An 18891-nucleotide genomic window follows, 5' to 3' on the forward strand; every position below is an offset into this window, starting at 1 on the left:
GGTGCTTCAAAACAAGACTTAGACATATTCATGTATTTGGCCCTCAACAACTGTATTTTGCCTACCAAGAAGCCCTACTTCAGCAGATTTCATCATTGAGACACACTACCTCGCTTTTCCTCAACATAGTTTTGTTGTTGTCTGTCTCTGTCTGTCCATTTGTTTGTTTGTCTTTAAATTAACTCTGACTTTACTGGGGCAGTGAGTAAAGGAATCCTAATTTCTATTTAATTAGTGAACTCATTAGTCATCTATACAAGGAGCCATGTCTTCAGCTCCTCACAGACAGACAGACAGAGATGGTAATTGCTCTTATGTCTGCCTCCCAATTTGGGCATTTACAAGAAACCCTTGTGAAGTTCCTTAAAGTTATCTCAGACCTGAATGAACACTCAAGATGCCCATCCTGTCTAGCTGCCCCACCTCCAGATTTAAAAACAAAACAGCTAGTAAATATATTGGCTGTGCATCTATAACTCTAGAGTTTAAAGTCTGAGGCCAGAGCATCGGGAGTTCAGACAAGCCTGGGTTACATCCATAGACCACAAGCAAGCGTGTCAATCAGAGCCTGAAACCCAGAGCCAGAGAGGACCAGAGCAAGGATGGAGAGTCAAGTACAGGGGCGTGCCCAGACCTGCTGAGCCCCCCCCCCCACCTGAAGCTACCACAGGAGGTGTGGGAGGCAGAGACAAGCAGGAGGTGACCAGGACGCTGCAGAAGCAATTAGAGGAACTGACTGGCCCACGGCAGGCCGTGTCTCATGACCTTCCTGTTTTAGAGTCAGCCTCCTCCGGTTTTCTTCTCTTCTTCCCTTTCTCTCGCATGCTAGCTCATACGTCAGTTCCTGAACAGTGGGGAAACTTCCTGACAATATGAAGACGCCCACAGGGAGGTTAGACCCCATTCTGTGCACTAGGCTGGGACCCTGAAGCCTGGAGCGCCCCGCAGCTCTGAGGAGAGACACCTTGAACTACCACCCTGCCTCCTGGTAAGCACCTAACCATGTCCCTAGCTGAGGCCATCAGACTCTGGAATGAAGGGGTGCTGGCTGCCGACAAGAAGGACTGGAAGGGTGCCCTGGAGGCCTTCAGCGAGGTGCAGGACCCCCACTCCAGGATTTGCTTCAACATAGGATGCATGTACACCATCCTGGAAAACATGCAGGCAGCTGAGCAGGTAAGTTGAGGGGCCCCTGTAATTACAGCCTTTCCGACCTCTGGAAACCTCATCTCCCAAAGCCGGGAAAGAGACAGAAGCCTTCCTGAGCCAACCCAGGGGCCCCAACTGCCCCTGGCCTAGCAGGCAGTTTTAAACCTCCCAGGGCAGGTTTTACAAGCCACCTGTGGGTGGGCTTTGCTCTTTACAAGCTCTCTACCTTATCCAAGATCAGTAACCCTCTGTGAAGACTTCAGTTGTGTTTTCTCTGACAGTGCCTCCAGGATAAGCTTTCTCTGTCTTACCCTGGCATCCAGTTGTAAAATGCTTCTTAAGGCTCCCAGGAACTTAACACCCGGGCAGTTGGTCCTGCTCGGAGAACAATTCTGATAAACAAGGCAGGGTACTTCTCTAAGGATTCTGAGGCTAGTGGAGGAAACTCACTGTAATGAAGTCATGAAGTTCAAGGACAGGGCATTTTTAGCATCTTTTTAAACCTTTTAAAATTTCTCTGGCCCGGGGTTGAACATGTTCAATCCTCGTTACGTAATTTTGATTTTCCACGACAGGGTTTCTCCGTGGAGCCCCGGTTATCCTACAACACAATCTATAGATCAGGTTGGCTTTGAACTCACAGAGATCTTCCTACCTCTGCTTCCCAAGTGCTGGGACCAACGGTGTTCAACATGACCGCCGGGCCTCTTGACTGAGTGTGTGTGTGTTTGTGCGAGAGTGTGAGGTGTGGGTGGGGCGGCTACCTATGTCAGGGCACTCGTGTGTGCAGTTATCTCCCTGTTCCTCAGGAGCTGTCCACCAAGAACTTGCCCATTAGACTTGGCTAGGTAGAGCGCCCTCTCTGTCTCCCCAGCATTAGATTAGAAAGGATGTGACCCCCCACACCAGTTAATTTCACCTGGGCTCTGTAGGCTGTCAAGCTTGTGAGGCCAGGATTACTTCACCTACTGAACCATCTCCACAGCCTCCACAGCTCCAGAGAACCAGTTCGCACTGGTCATTCTCGGACCAGCAGGTGAACAAACTCTGTGCGCATCCTGACAGGAGGGGAGAAAGTAACTTGATATGTCAGACTTGACAGTGAGCAAGCAGGAGGCACAGAGCTGCTCCATCCAGCCTCTGCCTGGAGGGAGGGCCGCCCTGTCCATCTCCTCCCCTGGGGGGGGGGGGCTGCTCCTCACCTGAACAAAGCTCTGCCAGAGGCCCTGAGTGCTCATACCCTGGCCAGGACCTGGGACTCTTGGCCAGGCTGTGCCCAAGGCTACCTCACACCCTCAGATCACAGGCTTCTACCCTTACTGGTCAAGATCTTTCCATTTTTCTGTTGCCAGACTTTTCATCCCTTCTATCCTTTTCCTGTTTAATCCAATATGAATAATATTATATATGTATTTTTTAAAAGAGTTATTTGTTATATATAAGTACTCTGTATCTGTCCTCAGACACGCCAGAAGAGGGCATCACATCCCATTACAGATGGCTGTGAGCCACCATGTGGTTGCTGGGAATTGAACTCAGGACCTCTGGAAGAACAGCCAGTGCTCTTAGCCGCTGAGCCATCTCTCCAGCCCCTAACATATGTATTCTTATTTGTTACTATTTTAGTGATACAAATGATTACACAATAAATTTATATCAAGCAAATACAACATCCATTCCAACTATATCACTGTCATTTTGGTTTTTTTTTATTATTTTGTTTAATGAGAGTGGGTGTTTTGATGGCATGTGTGTTCTGATACCATGTGTGGACCCGATTCTCAAGGAGGCCAGAAGAGGCTTTCAGAGCTCCTAGAACTGGACTCGCAGGTGGGTGTGAGCCACTCTGGGTGCCAGAAGAGCAGCAAGTGCTCTTATCTGCTGAGCCATCTCTCTGTCCTCATCACTTATTTTACAGAGAAAAACAGGGAGGTTCAGGAAGATTAGGCAATTCACCACAGGCTGTGTAAAGAGGAAATAACACCCCAGGGCCTTCTGACCCAAAATGTCTGTACCCCCAAACCAGTTTTGTTACATAATTGCTGAATCATTGTGACACACTTCTTGCCTCTCCCTGTCAATATTCTCACACTTCCTCTCGGCCTGGCCCTGTGACCGTGTATGGGCCCTTCCTCCTACAGGCCTTCACCAAAAGCATCAACAGAGACAAGCACTCGGCGGTGGCCTACTTCCAGAGAGGGATGCTCTACTACAGCATGGAGAAGTAAGTGGTCCAGGCTACTCAGGCAGCGGGGGTATGGCAGCGGCCTTTCGGTCTCTGTGCTGGTAGACTTAGTATTCAGTAAGTACCCTCCAGCTTCTGTGGGTAGGAAGGCTGGCTGGCTTTTTCTGGGGAGGGAGGGCAAGCTGACCTCTTTGTAAGTCATCAGGGTAAAGCCAAATTAGCCTGAAATAACCACTGGTTAGTTGGCTACCGGGTCCCCTCTCGACAATGTCCCTAATGAGGACACTCACCATGTCCCAAAACATGGCTCATCATGAAATCAAATCAATCCTGGCTTCACTCATGATGAATGTGTTGCAAAACCCAGTTTAAACTATAGGGTGGGGTCAGGAAGGTGACCCTGTCACAAGAATAAGAATACATACTGTTAGCAGCATGTGTATAAGTTCATACAGACAAACTAAATATGTGTGTGTTCAGGTATATAGATGGATAGATAGATGGATGGATGGATGGATGGATGGATGGATAGATAGATAGATAGATAGATAGATAGATAGATAGATAGATAGACAGATGATAGATTATATTAGTATGGCTTACAGTTAATGGCAAATTTTGAAGAATGACTTTTAAACACCATATTAGTACAAAACCCATTTGTTGCACAGTCTAGAAGGGCATCAGCCAATAAATATACCATTCTAGTTGTTTCTGTATGGTGGGACGATAATAAAGTCCCTTTCCTTTCATCACCTTGTGCCCGTTTTGGGCTACTTGCCATTTTAAGTAAAAAGGCAAAACAAAACAAAACAAAACAAAAAAGCAAACCAACAAAAAGTCTACCCTCAAATGCCCAAAGAACACACACACACAAACACATCAAAGGGATAATATTTCAGACATTTTAGGCAAAGTCAGGAAAGTGTCCAAGTGTGTGCACACGTTCTAGGGAAGAGGAAAATGGCTGAGTGGAAGGACGAATTTTCCAACAGTAAAACTGGGAGAGCATGGTGTGGCTGGGGTGGGGGGGGGGGTCGAGGAGGACTGGGGAGCACAGTGGGGGGGGAATGGACGATGAATCCCTGGAAGTTCTCAAGCAGACCCTGGAGGGATTAAGGGCTTGGGACTGGCACTTGGGAAATCAATCTGAAAGTGAACACAGTCGTCCTTGTGAACAAAGAGGCTCTGAACCAGGGCCAGCACCAGTGACAGGGACCAGAAGTGGATTTCAGAGGTGGTCACCCTGACAAGGCCCAGGTCGGGAATGTTCTGAGTAGACTGTCACCAGAAGTAGCTGGTTGCTTACAGATGGAGTTGAGTGCTTTGATAGAGGGTGGCTCCTTAAGGACCACAAATGGGGGCTGGAGAAGATGATGCCTTAGAGGATAAAAGCACCATCTGCTCTTCCAGAGGTCCTGAGTTCAATTCCCAGCAACCACGTGGTGGCTCACAACCATCTGTAAGGGGATCTGATGCCCTCTTCTGGTCTGCAGGCAGGCATTCAGGCAGAATGCTGTATACATAATAAACAAATAAACCGGAAGGAAGGAAGGAAGGAAGGGAGAGAGAGAAAGACAAGATCACAAGTGGGCTTCCAAATGCAAGCCTTGCTGGGCCAGGTATGTCAGAGAAGACACTTCCTAGGAACCTTGCATCGAGACAGATAAGGCCGAGAAGATGCTAGACCTGCTGGTATTTCCTCACTAGAGAGCAGGAGACCAAAAGATTACATTTGGCAGATTTTTTCCTCAGATTTAGCCATTATCATTCAGATTGAGTTCTGCTTCTTATTCTGAATCCCCCTTCCCACCACCACCTTCTTTCTTTCCTCCTTCCTTCTCAACTTCTCTTCTGCTTTTGAGACAGGGTTTTATGTAGTAAAAGCTGTTGGTTGAAGAAAACCTTGAATCCCTAACCCTCCTACCTCCAATTCCCAAATGCTAGGACTACAGGCATAAGTTACCACACTACCTTGTCTGTTCCCCCTCCCCCTCCCTCGTTGCTTGTTTGTTTGTTTTCCCCTAATTTATTCAAAATCTTAGCCTTCCAGGCTCTGGAACTTTCTGATATTTTTATGTAGGGATGCCTTCTGGAAGTCTGTTCTCTTTTTCTACTGTCTCGTCGTCCTAGGTTGTAGGAGATAATTAAAAGGAAGACCCTTGGAGTTTGTCTTTTGAGATTAAACAGGTAGGGATGGGGTAGCGTGGGATGTGGCTGGCTTCTGTAGACATTCTGCGCCTCTGGAGATCTTGGATTCAGGAAGCAGAGATGAGAAGAGAATGTTTGAGGTGAGGTGAGCAGCCACACTGTAGAAGTAGAGATCTCCATCTTCCCCCAGACCCAGGCCCCCTCTCCAGATGGTCTCCCTGTCTGTGCCTTTCCTTCCAATGAGACTTGCATTTTATTCTCACTCAGATGACTAACCTCTGAAGTTCTGTGAGCACCAGTGGTTGCCCTTAGCAACAGCTGAGCACTGTACTTTACAGGCTGACGGTACCCACAGATCAAAGCCTTCCAGAGCTCATTCACTGAATACAGCGTTGGCCACTGTGTTCATTTGGCTGGCCCACGGATTCCCAGGGTCTGCTTGTCTCTAAATCTCTAGATCTGGAATTATAGGTGCATACTATCATGCTTGGCTTTTCTTTTTAAAGATTATTTTATGTGTGAAAGGACCAGAGTCAGCCCCAGAGTCCCAGACACACCAAGACCAAGTTCTCAACACAAAGAAGATTTATTTGCCCCAGAGGGCCAAAGGGCAGGGAATAAAAGAAAAAGACAGAGGATAGGGGCAAAAAAAAAAAAAAAAAAAAAAAAAAAAAGGAACAAAGGAAAGGATATTTGCCCCAGAGGGCCAAAGAACCACGCATCATAGAGAGGAGGTAGATGTGGCACATAGGCTAGTGGCACTTTACACAGGGAAACAGGAACCCTGTGTTAGGATGGGCTGGTTTGTTTTGATTGGGTTTGGGAGGAAGAAGTGGCCAGATAAGAAAACAGACCTTGGGCTAGCTTTAGGAATGCAATCTAATGGTTTTTAGCAAAGCCACCTGCTCTATGTCCTCCATGCGATCTGTCCATGCCCTGCAGGTGTGTACCGTGGGGATGGCTGATGCCCATGGAGTCCAGAGCTTGTATCAGGTCCCCTGGAACGGAAGTTGTGGATGGTTGTGAGCCTCCATGTGCGTGCTTAGATCCAAACCCCAGTCTTCAGCGAGAGCAAACACCACTCTTAACCACTAAGCTATCTCTCCAGCCACCTTGGCTTTTGTTATGTAGTCCTTGAGATCTGAACTCAAGTTCTTATGCTTGAGGGATGAGGACAACTGAGCCACCTTCCCAGCTTCTCCCTCCCCTCCCCTTCCCTCCCTTCCTCTCCCCTCCCTTCCCTTGTTTGTTCAAGACATCTTTTCTGTAGCTGAGGCTAACCTTGACTTCTTGGCCCTCTTGACTTTACCTCCCATCCCCAGGGATTATGGGCATATACTATGCCTGGCTCTTTTGGAATTTTTTTAAACAACGAAATCTTTACAGACTCTTTGTCTTACATAGGGTTTCATTGCTGTGAAGAGACACTGTGACCAGAGCAACTCTTTGTTTTATATGAGTACACTGCAGCTGTCTTCAGACACACCAGAAGAGGGCATCAGATCCCATTACAGATGGTTGTGAAACATCATGTGGTTGCTGAGAATTGAACTCAGGACCTCTGGAAGAGCAGCCAGAGCTCTTAACTGCTGAACCACCTCTCCATCCTTCAAGGCAACTCTTAGGAAAACATTTAATTGGGGCTGGTCTACAGTTTCAGAGGTTTAGTTCATTATCATCAAGGTGGGAAGCATGACAGAGTCCAGGCAGACATGATGCTGGAGAAGGAGCTGAGAGTTCCACATCTTGATCGGTAGGCAGCAGGAGGTGACTGAGCCACTGCGGAAGTGTTGAGCACATGAGAGCTCAAGCCCAGCCCACACAGTGACACACTTCCTCTAACAAGCTGACACCTTCTAATCATAATACTCCTTATGGGCCTATGGGGGCCAATTCCATTCAAACTACCACACCTATATGTGTTGAGTTAATTTCATTAATATTAAATGAAGTAGACAAATATTTACTTGAAGGAAGGTGTAGATTAAAAGGGGGAACTAAGTCATCGGGGACTGTGACTGTGCCAGAAGTGCACAGTGACCTGGAATGACTTGGTGCTGAATGGGTTACGAGTTTCTTCCCACTGCAGTGGGGTTTGTCTCAACCGTCATTCCCACCGAGGAGGGTCTGTCCCCCAACCGCCATTCACCTGGCTTCAGTGTTGCTCCTCTTAAATTCTAACAGAACGAAGTCAAAGGCGGTTCCCCAAAAGCAGCAGATGGTAGCTCAGGGTGACTCTCTCCCTCCCATCAAACTTCCTGGTCCCCACCTTTGTCATCCCAAAGAAAGGGGGTTGTGAGGGAGGGGGGGAGAACTGTAAGTTATCTTTCATACCACAAGCCTCGCGGATCTTCAGGAAATAAAAGCAGGATGGCACCTTTCAGAGTAAGACAGAGCTGGTCTAGAAAGGGAGGGGCAAAGCCTTCTTCCTGCTGGGCGGGTAGGGTTGGTCCTGTCCACCAGTTGCAGTTGCCTGGGCAGCGTGCTGGGGGTATTGCCTGTTTCGACTCCTCCCTCTCATCGAGACGCTCTTATTCCAGAGTACGAGCTCCGGGACTCTAGACTGTGTGTATATTGGTAGCAAAAGACAAACCGCAGCTTCAGCAGTTACTAAGGAGTCCTGTGGGGCCAAGGGAAAGTCCCTTTGGAGCCCAGAGCCTGCCTGCTCTGGGGGTGTGGCGATTTCTCATCAGATGTCTTAGGAAGCCTCCAGATGGCATAGGAGGGCACTTGGAAGGGGGCCAGCGGGGCTGGGCCTCTTTCAGAACTGATCCTCCTCAGACCTGTGCGGTGGGATCCAGTGCTGTGTGTTAAAGCCATGGGTGCTGCTGAGCTCACAGGCACAGGGGTGACCAGGGAAGCTGCAGCCAGGTGGGAGGGGGCTGCCAGGCAAATGACCTGAGCAAAGGCACGTTTTAAAAATGGACATCAGGGCTAGAGAGATGGCTCAGTAGTTAAGAGCACTGACTGCTCTTCCAGAGGTCCTGAGTTCAAATCCTGACAACCACATGGTGGCTCACAACCATCTGCAACGAGATCTGATGCCCTCTTCTGGTGTGTCTGAAGACAGCTACAGTGTACTTAAATGTAATAAATAAATAAATCTTTAAACATGGACATCAGAGCTGGGAGTGTAGCTCAGTGGGTAGAGCGCTTGGGTAGAGAGGATAGAAGCCTTAGCTCACTTGGTCCCTAACGTAAACTGAGTGCAGCCCAGCATTTGAGACGCAGAAGCAGAAAGATCAGAATTTCAAGGTCACCACAGGTTACATATTGAGTTTAACCAGCCTTGGACACATCAGACTTTATAAAATAACAGCACCGACAAATGGATGTTAGCAGGACTAACCACCCACCAGCTTCTTCACACAAAACAAGCACTCTGGGTAACCCTCCCCCCCCCCTTTTTAAAACCACTGTGGGCAGGAGACAGAGAATTACGCGGAGAACTTCCCTGAGCCCCTACAGTGCCAGGTCGACTCAGGGCATCTCCACAGCTGGAAACCACCTGCTCAGCCGACTCAGCAGGGACCAAGGCAGGATTGTAAGCTAGTGCTGATGACACTTAGAAGTCCCTGTGAGATTGTCCCAGCTCCCAAAACAGCTGTGGAACACAGTGGAAACTGTATCTGCTAGGGGACAGGGCAGCTGTGCCTCCACCTGCCCTCTCCTAGCTTCGGGGGAACAGATAGCCGCACCCAGCCTGTGCGTACAGACAGGGGTCCAGGAAGCCTACCTTCTCGTTCTTTACGGGATGGCCTGAGACAATGCCTCCCTCTTTCCCAGAATGTGTGGAGGAGGCAGGAGGCCACAAAACCAAAAGCTAAACTTTAGGACTCAGCAGAAGATGTAGAAGGCTGTGGGCAGGAGGAGGATACCCACAGCCTTAACTGTAACGAGGAACCCCTGGCAGCTGCGGCCAGGCAGATCTGTCTGCGTGTGAGGGTGGTAAGCACTGCTTTGAGTCTGTCCTGAGACTCTTCCAGGGAGAAGCAGGGAGGTCCTGCTTGGGAGCTCTCCAGCGAGACCAAGAGCTGTGTTTGGAGGTCACTTGGGTCATCAGAAAGGTGGGAATTATGTACACAACACATAGAGAAAACTAATCTCTATTGCTGTCATAGGATGAAGGCCCCTACAGGCTGTGCTTAGCCCCAGTGTGCAAAAATCATCCCTAGTCTGTAGAGTCTCTGAGCTCAGGGTTAGTGACGAGGCAGAAGGTCAGACGTGGGTTCTGCATTTCTTCTCCCCCCTGTCCTGCAGGTACGACCTTGCTATTAAAGACCTTAAAGAGGCCTTGACTCAGCTTCGAGGGAACCAGCTGATAGACTACAAGATCCTGGGGCTGCAGTTCAAGCTGTTTGCCTGCGAGGTAAGGAGGGCAGGGGTGGTCTGGAGAGGACAGTTTGGAAGCTCAGTGGTCCATTCTGGCAGCAGCCTGCTGAAGTCATGTGACTTCTGTGTCCTGAGACTCAGGATGGCTGTTAAGAAAAAAAATGGAGATGGGTGTAGCTTAGAGGTGAAAAGGTGTTTTCTTTGCATGTGTGAGACCTAGGATCTGACCCCAGCAATGGCAAAGGGAGGAAAGAAAGGGAGTGGAAGTCGGGGAGGAAAGGAAAGAGGAGGGGAGGGAGACTTGAAGATGTCAGGCTGTTTATAGAGTCATTAGATACCTGAGACGGAACTTTTTTTTCTTAGTTTCTGACTCAAAGGCCGATGCAAAAAATAAGCTCCTTGTGTGCTTTGATGGGGGACCAGACAGGAATGTTGTGCTGGCCTTGGAGAATATTCAACGCAATTTCCATATTTTACTGGGCAAATCAAGCTGAGAAGCTATTTGCTCAGTGTCTTAGTCAGGGTTTCTATTCCTGCACAAACATCAGGACCAAGAAGCAAGTTGGGGAGGAAAGGGTTTATTCAGCTTACACTTCCACATTGCTGTTCATCACCAGAGGAAGTCAAGACTGGAACCCAAGCAGGTCTGGAAGCAGGAGCTGATGCAGAGGCCATGGAGGGATGTTGCTTACTGGCTTGCTCCCTCTGGCTTGCTCAGCCTGCTTTCTTATAGAACCCAGGTCTACCAGCCCAGGGATGGCACCACCCACAGTGGGCTGGGCTCTCCCTCCTTGATCACTAGTTGATAAAATGCCTGACAGCTGGATCATGGAGGCATTTCCTCAACTGAGGCTCCTTTCTCTGTGATAACTCCAGCTTATGTCAAGTTGACACAAAACCAGCCAGTACAATCAGCATTATTGTAGCATGTTCAAAATCACGAGCTCTCTGTCTGTGATCAACCTGTTGTAGCCCATCTAGGTACTTGGTTAACACTCGAAGAGAGTCTGTGAGTCATTTGGTACAGGTCTGTTGAAGAACAGCACTAAGTACACATTGAAGTAAAGTTCTCCAACAAGGGCAACCAATTCCCTGTATTACTGAAAAGGACAGGCATGGCTGGCTTTGGCTTGTGAGTTTATGAACTTTTCTTCCACAAATAACCTTTCCTATCAAACTTCCAAATATATACCACCAGCTTTAAAAACAAAAAGCCCTGGAAATGTCATTGACCTTTATTTGGAAGCAGTGCTGAACAAACGTCTTCTTTTGCTGCACTTTCTCAGGCACAAGAAGTGAAGCGTTCCCAGGGTTGCTCGGGGCTGCAAGTAAAAATAGATTCTATCTCTGCACGAGTCCCTGGGGACATGTGGCCCATCCTGCTCTGTAGCAGGCGCACAGCTCACAAGGGAAGATGAGCCTTTGCTTTGGGAATTGGCTGGCATGAGCCTGGCTCCCCAAGGACAGGGATTATTCTTCTCCATAAACTGTAGCAAACACTTTGCTATAGGGTCTGCTCTGTACCTTGTGGGATTTTTGGCTCTCTCTCTGGCCTCTCCCCCACTAGACACCAGGAGCATCCTTCCTCACCTTTTGATGACCAAAATGGTCTCCAAACATTGCCATTCACCTTGCTGAGGGCCACTTGTCACAGGTATGAAGGGGGCAAGCAGGCAGCTCTAGAAAAAGAAGTGGACCTTGTGGTACCAAGCAACTCCTTCATGGGAGGGAGTCCTTTCTGTTGTTAGGGTCAGAATGACCCAGCGAACAGGAACTAGTCATTTTCCTATGTAAGCCATTCTGTCGAGGAGCCCCAAAGTCTTTCTAATCATAAAAACTGGTTATGAGGAAGGGCTAAAGAGAAGGTAACTGAGAAAACAAAACAAAACAAAAACATTCAAAGCTTATTGTGGTCTCTTTTCTGTCACATGTCCTAAATAGGTTAGGGCAGCCAAGTTTGTGCCACCTGCTTCCCAACTTATGATGATAGGTTCTGTCCAGATAAAAATCCATCTCTCTGTCTCTCGCTGCCTGTTTCTATCTCTGCTTCTCTGTCTCTCTCTCCCTCAGGTGTCTTTCTCTCTCTGTGTGTTTCTGCTTCTGACTGTCTCTCTGCCTCTCTGTTTCTCTGTCTCTTGTGGTTTTCTCCCTCTCTCTATCTCTCTCTCCCTCCCTCTTTCTTGGTGTCTTTCTGTGTGTCTCTCTGCCTCTCTGTCTCTCTGTCTCTTGTGTTTTTCTCCCTCTCTCTGAATCTGTCTCTCTGTTTTGTCTGTCTGTCTGTCTGTCTCTGTTTCCTTCTCTTCCTCCCTTCCTTCCTCCCTCCTTCTTTCTGAAAGGGACTGCTGTAGCCCAGGCTAGCCTTAAATTTGGTGTGTAGCCAAGTCTTCCTGCTTTCCCCTCAAGAGTACTAAGATCACAGGCAAGCCCCGCCAGTGGGGTTTATGTAGTACTGGGGATGGACCTCAAATGCTACACAAGCACTCTGCCAATTGAGCCACATCCTTAGTCTGTGTAAAGGAGAAAGTTAAGTTGCTTGCAACGATGACCTTTGTTCAAACCCTTGGACCCACATGGTGGAAGGAGAGGACTGACTTCTACAAGTTGACCTCTGACCTCCAAGCATGTGCCATGACTCACACACGCAGTAAATACTCGTGAAAAAAATCCTTATTTTAACCATTCTAGGCCAATGATGACCTGTGAGAAGGTACCAGCTCATCAGCACTCAGAACTGGGTGTGGAAGGGAAGCTAGAGCTCTGCTTCTAGGGTTGATCCTGGCTCCCAGCACCAGCCCTTAACTCCACGGAAACACCAGTCCCATCACGCAGGTGTGTCTAGAATGATAGACCTGTTTGTTGCCCAGAGGCCTTCAGGTCTTGCTACAGAGCATCCCTGCGGAACTGCCTAACGGCCTCTTATTAATATGCATGAAAGTTTAACTGGTTCTGTGCACACTGTGCAACTCCGACCACTGAGCCATCTTGCCAGGCCCAAGGACTTGGGATTTGAACTCAAGATTTTTTTCTAAACTTAACTAGAGTACAAAAGAGAAAAGCATTCAGTAGAAAGAGGACATCAGAGTTTTAATTTTGATCTTTTCCCACACTATTGACACACTACAATACCCTCTCGCAATTTGGTCATTGTCACACAGCCTCCTACGTGGCATGAAACCACAAAGGAAAACAAGTGGCCCACAGTAGGAGGTGAGAAGGTTGGTGTGGTGTATCAGGGTGGGCGGTGTCTCTGCCACCACCACAGCCAGCAGAGTAAAAATCTATGGGACACAAGAAGGCAGTTTAGTTCAGAATGACTAAGTAGCCCATGTTGGTTCAAACTTTGAGAGTCTGACCCCCAGTAGTTTATTTTAGGCATAGTTAAGCACAGCACAGTTTGATAGAAACTCAGTTCGTGTGCATAATAAAGCACAAAGTAAGCTAAGTAAAGATCAGAGGTGATGGCATAGGAACTCTCCAGAGGACATGTGACATCTTCCATAAAGATGGGATCTGAGCGAGCCAGGTGGTGGCACAGGCCTTTAATCCGCACTCCGGAGGCTGGGGCAGTGAATTTCTGAGTTCAAGGCCAACCTGGTCTACAGGGTGAGTTCCAGGACAGCCAAGGCTACACAGAAAAAAAAAAATCTATTATAAAACAAAACAAAGAAAGAAACAAAGGGAAGATTCTATTAATTGGCTAAGAAAAGCCGATTATGAGAGGGTCTGGGGAAATCAAATGTGGTCTGGGCTGCACAGCACAAAGGTTACCAGGCCATTAACCACATCTGACCCAGCCTTCTGGGTTGATAGCGGGTTACACATCCTTTCCTCTGGAGGAACAACACCATGTTTTTAACATTCCGGGTTTCCCCTGTGCTTGTCTGCGAGCACAAGGGACTCCATGCCTGCTACAGCAACATACCGGCGTGCTGCCTCAGAGATCACTCACTGATGTACACGGTGAACCTTTTCCCACCCCGCTGGGCCTATGGCTCAGCCCAGGTTCGATGGCAAGAGCAGGAATTAGAGACCACACACTTTCACTTTCCTTCTCAGTGCTGTCTCCACCCCCCCAAAGGGGCCCCATGAAAGCTCTTCTTTTCTACGTTAGAACACACTAGCTCTCGTCCCCTTGTGCCCTATTTGATTGGTGAAGAATGCACTTGATACTGGCTTTACATGATTCAGTGTTTCCCTAACACCGCTTACGTCTGACATAACTCCGTAGCTAGAGTAATTGTTTCGATCCCCTCATTTCTGGGGAAGGGCACTCTGTCACCAGACAGCATTCCCTATTTGTACATGGGAGCCGTCCCCCTGTGCCTGGTTTTGGAGGAGGTTCTGCTCTCCTAGGTGCTGTATAACATTGCTCTCATGCACGCCAAGAAAGAGGAATGGAAAAAGGCAGAAGAGCAGTTAGCACTGGCAACAAACATGAAGTCTGAGCCCAGGCACTCCAAGATTGACAAGGCCATGGAGAACATCTGGGTGAGTGTGGTTGGTGGATGGGTTTCCTTGGACACCATGATGAGGAGCGTTTCTTTGTTGGTTCTGGCCAACAGATGCTCTTTCAGCATCTTCCATCCTGTATTTGAGCTAAGAAGCCACGTCCTAGAGAATGGAACAGTATAACCCCGGGACCTTCTAGTGGATCCCTGGACAATATCTGTGGTTTCTTAGGGATGCGCAGCCTCCAAGCACCATGAAGACAGGCTGTGTGTGCTTGCCCTGAGTCCTAGGTGTCTGGCACCTAGGTTCAATGTGGCACCCACAGAAAGTTTCCAGTCCTACCAAGGAACTGTGAAGATGACTTCTCATAGTTTGATTACATTTGGAAGCAAAGGTGTGTGTGTGTGTGTGTGTGTGTGTTTTGGAGCTATTTTATTTTCAGTTATGTGTCTATGTGTGAGAATGTGCATGTGTGGGTAGGTGGTCGTAGAATCCAGAAGAGTATTGGATCCTCTGGAGCTGGAGTTACAGGCAGTTGTGAGCTGTTTGATGTGGTGTTGGGAACCAAACTCTGATCCTCTGGAAGAGCAGAAAGTACTCTTAACTTCTGAGTCGCCTTCCAGCCGCCAGAAGTTAGTTTTAAATAAGCTGTATTTAAAGACCAAGAAGAGGGCTCGAGTTTTTGTATGCCTGTGTACACGAACAGTCCTTGTCCCCAAGAGAGCGCTGTCAGAGCCCGAGCCCTCCTTGTGGTGGTGTTCTCTATACTGGGACAGAAATTCAAGATACCACGCAGAGTGAAAAAGAGTCAGTGCTCTAGAGAAAGAGTGGTGGTTAAATAATACCAACATAAGGTGATGGTAAAGCCAGCTGCTGCCAGTGGGCTACCAAGAGCATTGAAAATAGTCTGCACTGTTGTGTGTGTGGGGGGGGGTTTTCCTGGACACTCCTCTCTGATGGTCCGAGGTCAAGTATCCCATACCTGACACGGGTATTCTGGGATGAGCAGAATCCTCCCTGTAGGGCAGCTCCAACAAGACCCCATTGCTTACGGCAGCACACACACTAGTCAAAGGGCCCACGTGGAGAAATCAAGTTGGTACTGACCAAGAAGCTTCCTCCATGCCAGCTGGCTCTGATGGTACTAGAAGATTCTGTGCAGGCTGCTGGGAGCAAAGTCTCCCTCAGCTGTGAGCCTGGTGAACTGAAGTGACATCAGTGCTGTCCGATGTGTCCAGGGCGCAATGGTGGCATCAATGCTCCGGGGCAACCAACTGTTTCACAACTGAATTTAAGGTCCTCTGCACAGGAGAAAACACATGGCTAAAACTGACCACAACCCATTGTTGGGGAGCTCACAGGCACCAAAGGCTAACAGGACATCGTACCACACTGCACTATACACTTGTACTGATGTACCTATAGATTACCAGTCTCTGTCCTCATCAGACGAGTGTCTGTGCTGTGGAGCAGTGGACGGTGGTCAGCACAGAAACCCGCAGTTTGTCCACGTGCAGAGAGTGACTGAGCTGCTCAGACACAAATGGGCCATCGGGGTCACAACCTGTTGTTAAGGTTCAGGGCCATCGTAGATGAAGGGGACAGAAAAGTTGTAAGAGCCAGAGGTGATGGAAAACCAGAGTAGACATGACAGTAGACATTTAACACACAGCCTCTGTGATTGCCTGCAGAGGATCAAGCCAGTCAGAAAGGGGTTCATGAGCCCCATCCCTAATTGAAGAGCTATGGTCAGCTTCTAGGGAAGGAGAGCCAGTCTTTTTTAAGGGGTGTGGCTCCTGATATACAACCATACTCCAGTGGATAGCCACATACAGAAGGGGTTATTTAAAAATAAAAATAAAAAGAGGCTGGATGTGGTAGTGGCACACACCTTTAGTCCCAGGACTTTAGAGGCAGTGACAGAGAGATCTCTGTGAATCCCAGGCCGGCTTGGTCTACATCACGAGTTCCAAACTAACTAAGGCTACACAGTAAGACGCTGCTTCAAACAGATAAACAAAGGACACAGCATTGTGGAGATTAAGGAGGTGAGGGTGGATCTGGTAGGAGTTAGGAGGAGGAGTTAGCTGAATACAATCAAAATGCATTGAAATTCTTGAAGAATTAATAATAAATAAGCCCAACCGCTCCCGCCTAGCCCTCTCAAATAACAAGCCATTATGGTTTAAAAGAGCACTTCTCTTGAGGTGTTTTCTAATAGTCCATTTGATAGGGAAAGCAAGAATGGTTTTCTCACTCCCATTCTTAGACAAGGAGACACAGACCCGAGAGATACAAAGGTGTTTTAGCCAACCAGTCTCACATTCCACAATGGCTGAAGCACCAAGGTTGTCCAGGCGCATTCTATGATGATGCTCACATGAGCTCACCTAACAACTATTGCTCAGAGCGAACCCACACTGCTGAGTGACATGTGACTGATCATTTTTTTACAGAAGCAGAAGCTGTTTGAGCCGGTGGTGATCCCAGTGGGTAGGCTGTTCCGTCCAAATGAGAGGCAGGTGGCTCAGCTGGCCAAAAAGGACTATCTGGGCAAGGCTACGGTAGGTGGGCTGTTCATCTTTCCATTTCTCTGGTGCCCTGGGTTGCATGGGGTCCGGTTGAAGGGCTCTAAGAAGACACACTCCTCTCCCCACCCTGTGGCATTCAGGATCTTGCTGACAGTAAGGAACAAACACTTCCAGTTTATTCTCCTCAGGACCGTCCAGTTTCTTCCGCCATCCCAATCCTCACCAAACTCCTGAGGTTCCTCCTGGGATGCTGAGTCACAGACAGAGGCAAAGGAAAAGAAGACATAGTGGGGGCTCACTGAGAGTCCGGAGGGTGTTATGGGAGAGTCCATGGCTCAATGCTCTTGCAATTGACTGCTCAGAGTTTTGAGGAATCTCCCTCATTTCCACAGCCCTGTGGCCAGAACCCTTCTTTAGCAGAACTTCTGAGCACAGGTCTTAAATTCTTTCAGGCATGACTTGAAGTGAGGCAGTTGCACTTTATCCAATCTGCATTGGACAGTTTGGAAAAGAGAGTCACCCAGTGTGGGTAGCTGGACCTGGCAGAGCCACAGAGACTAATAGAGAAACCCTCCCCCACCAAGAGTCATCAATACTTGAATGAATATATGCAGTGTGATATGTTCATAAGGTGGGCTACTCACCCACAAGAAGTGCTAATGCATGCCACAACACAGATGGAAATGTACGTCATCTAGCAGAAACACAGATGCCGAGGTCCAGGGCTGGGGATAGCTCAATTGTTAAAGTGTTGGCTGTGCAACATGAAGATTGGATTCCAGATCCCTAGAACCTGCTTAATTGCCAGGTAGCCATGGGGATTCCAGAGTCAGAAGGTGGAGGTGGGACCCTCAGTCGAGCAAGAGGACCCATAGTAGCTAGCTTGGAGTTTGAGACCCTGCGCCACTGCAGTGACGGAAGAACAGTTGAGGATGATTCTTTGGTTAACTTGCAACCTCTACATGCACGATCAGACACACATGAATGTGCACCCAGACATAACACACACACACACACACACACACACACACACACACACACACACACAATATAGTCACATACACACACACAATATAGTCACATACACACACACACACACACACACACACACACACACACACACACCATGAAAACTGAGGAGAAAAGGCACACGCTATATGATTCTATTTATATAAAGTCTTTATAAACCTGTGTTGCCAGGTTAGGAGAGAAAACTGCAGTCTTAGTAGCTTCAACATTTTCTTTTGTGGGTTTTCTTTTTTCTTTTTTGGCACCAGATAGCATTTAACATCGCAAAGTATTGTGGGTGTATGAAATACCGCAGAAGTTTTCACTTAAAATGGTCAATTTGATGATTTGGTGTTATATGGACGCCAGCAGTTTTTCATGTTGTTGTTGTTGTTTTAAACTAAAGGAGGGGGCGAGAGTTCTAGTTCAGAAGAGGTGCCTTACCCCCCATCTCCCTCCAAACCTACACAAGTGACAATGGCCCTGTGGTTTGAGGAAGGAGGAAAGGGCAAAGGAGCTGGCAGCCGCAAGCTCAACCGCTCACCCTCTCTTGTCTGTTTCAGGTCGTTGCATCTGTGGTTCACCAAGACAACTTTTCTGGCTTTGCCCCTCTGCAGCCACAGGTGAGGCCGGACAAACTGATCTCAAGGGTTCATTCTTCCACCTCTCGGCATAGCTGAGCATCTGACCCCTAGTCTCAGTCTCGGTTTACACGGTTGGCCAGGAGCCCGTCCAGTCAGCTCTGTCTCCCGTCCTCTGCGGTTCGTTCAGTGGTTCTTCCAGACCTCAGTCACTCTTTATGATCCTAAGAGACCTGTTGGTCACCTCATGGGTTCAGGCGTGTCGGTTGAGGGGGTGGGGTGGGGTATGGAATACCAGGGTTCAGGCGTGTAGGTTTCAGGGGATGGAATACCAGGGCTTGGAGCCTTGGAGGCTTTGACTCTCTCGGCTCTATCCATTTGTACACAAGAGATTCCTTTGGGAACACAAGTCAGGGTGCCAGCACAATTTGGGCTCACTGGTCCCTTATGGCACGTGGCAGTCAGTTCAGAGATGGAGACAACGCTTGTGACGGCAACAGGGAAG

At 48.3% G+C, this 18891-nt stretch overlaps 1 protein-coding gene across 3 annotated transcripts in view; it reads left to right on the forward strand.

Annotated features, from left to right (window-relative positions):
- Positions 1–932: 932 nt before the first annotated feature.
- NCF2 (neutrophil cytosolic factor 2) overlaps positions 933–18891 on the forward strand; it is a 28288-nt gene continuing 10329 nt past the window's right edge. For all 3 annotated transcript variants that reach the window (XM_080918409.1, XM_080918410.1, XM_080918411.1), the window contains exons 1-6: positions 933–1176; positions 3291–3373; positions 9746–9854; positions 14171–14305; positions 16723–16830; positions 18369–18428. In XM_080918409.1, the coding sequence (XP_080774535.1) occupies positions 1003–1176; positions 3291–3373; positions 9746–9854; positions 14171–14305; positions 16723–16830; positions 18369–18428 (669 nt within the window). In that variant the 5' untranslated portion in view covers positions 933–1002. The remainder of the gene's footprint in view (positions 1177–3290; positions 3374–9745; positions 9855–14170; positions 14306–16722; positions 16831–18368; positions 18429–18891) is intronic.

The sequence above is a fragment of the Micromys minutus genome (assembly GCF_963924665.1).
Source record: "Micromys minutus genome assembly, chromosome: 6".
NCBI classification, from domain to species: domain Eukaryota; kingdom Metazoa; phylum Chordata; class Mammalia; order Rodentia; family Muridae; genus Micromys; species Micromys minutus.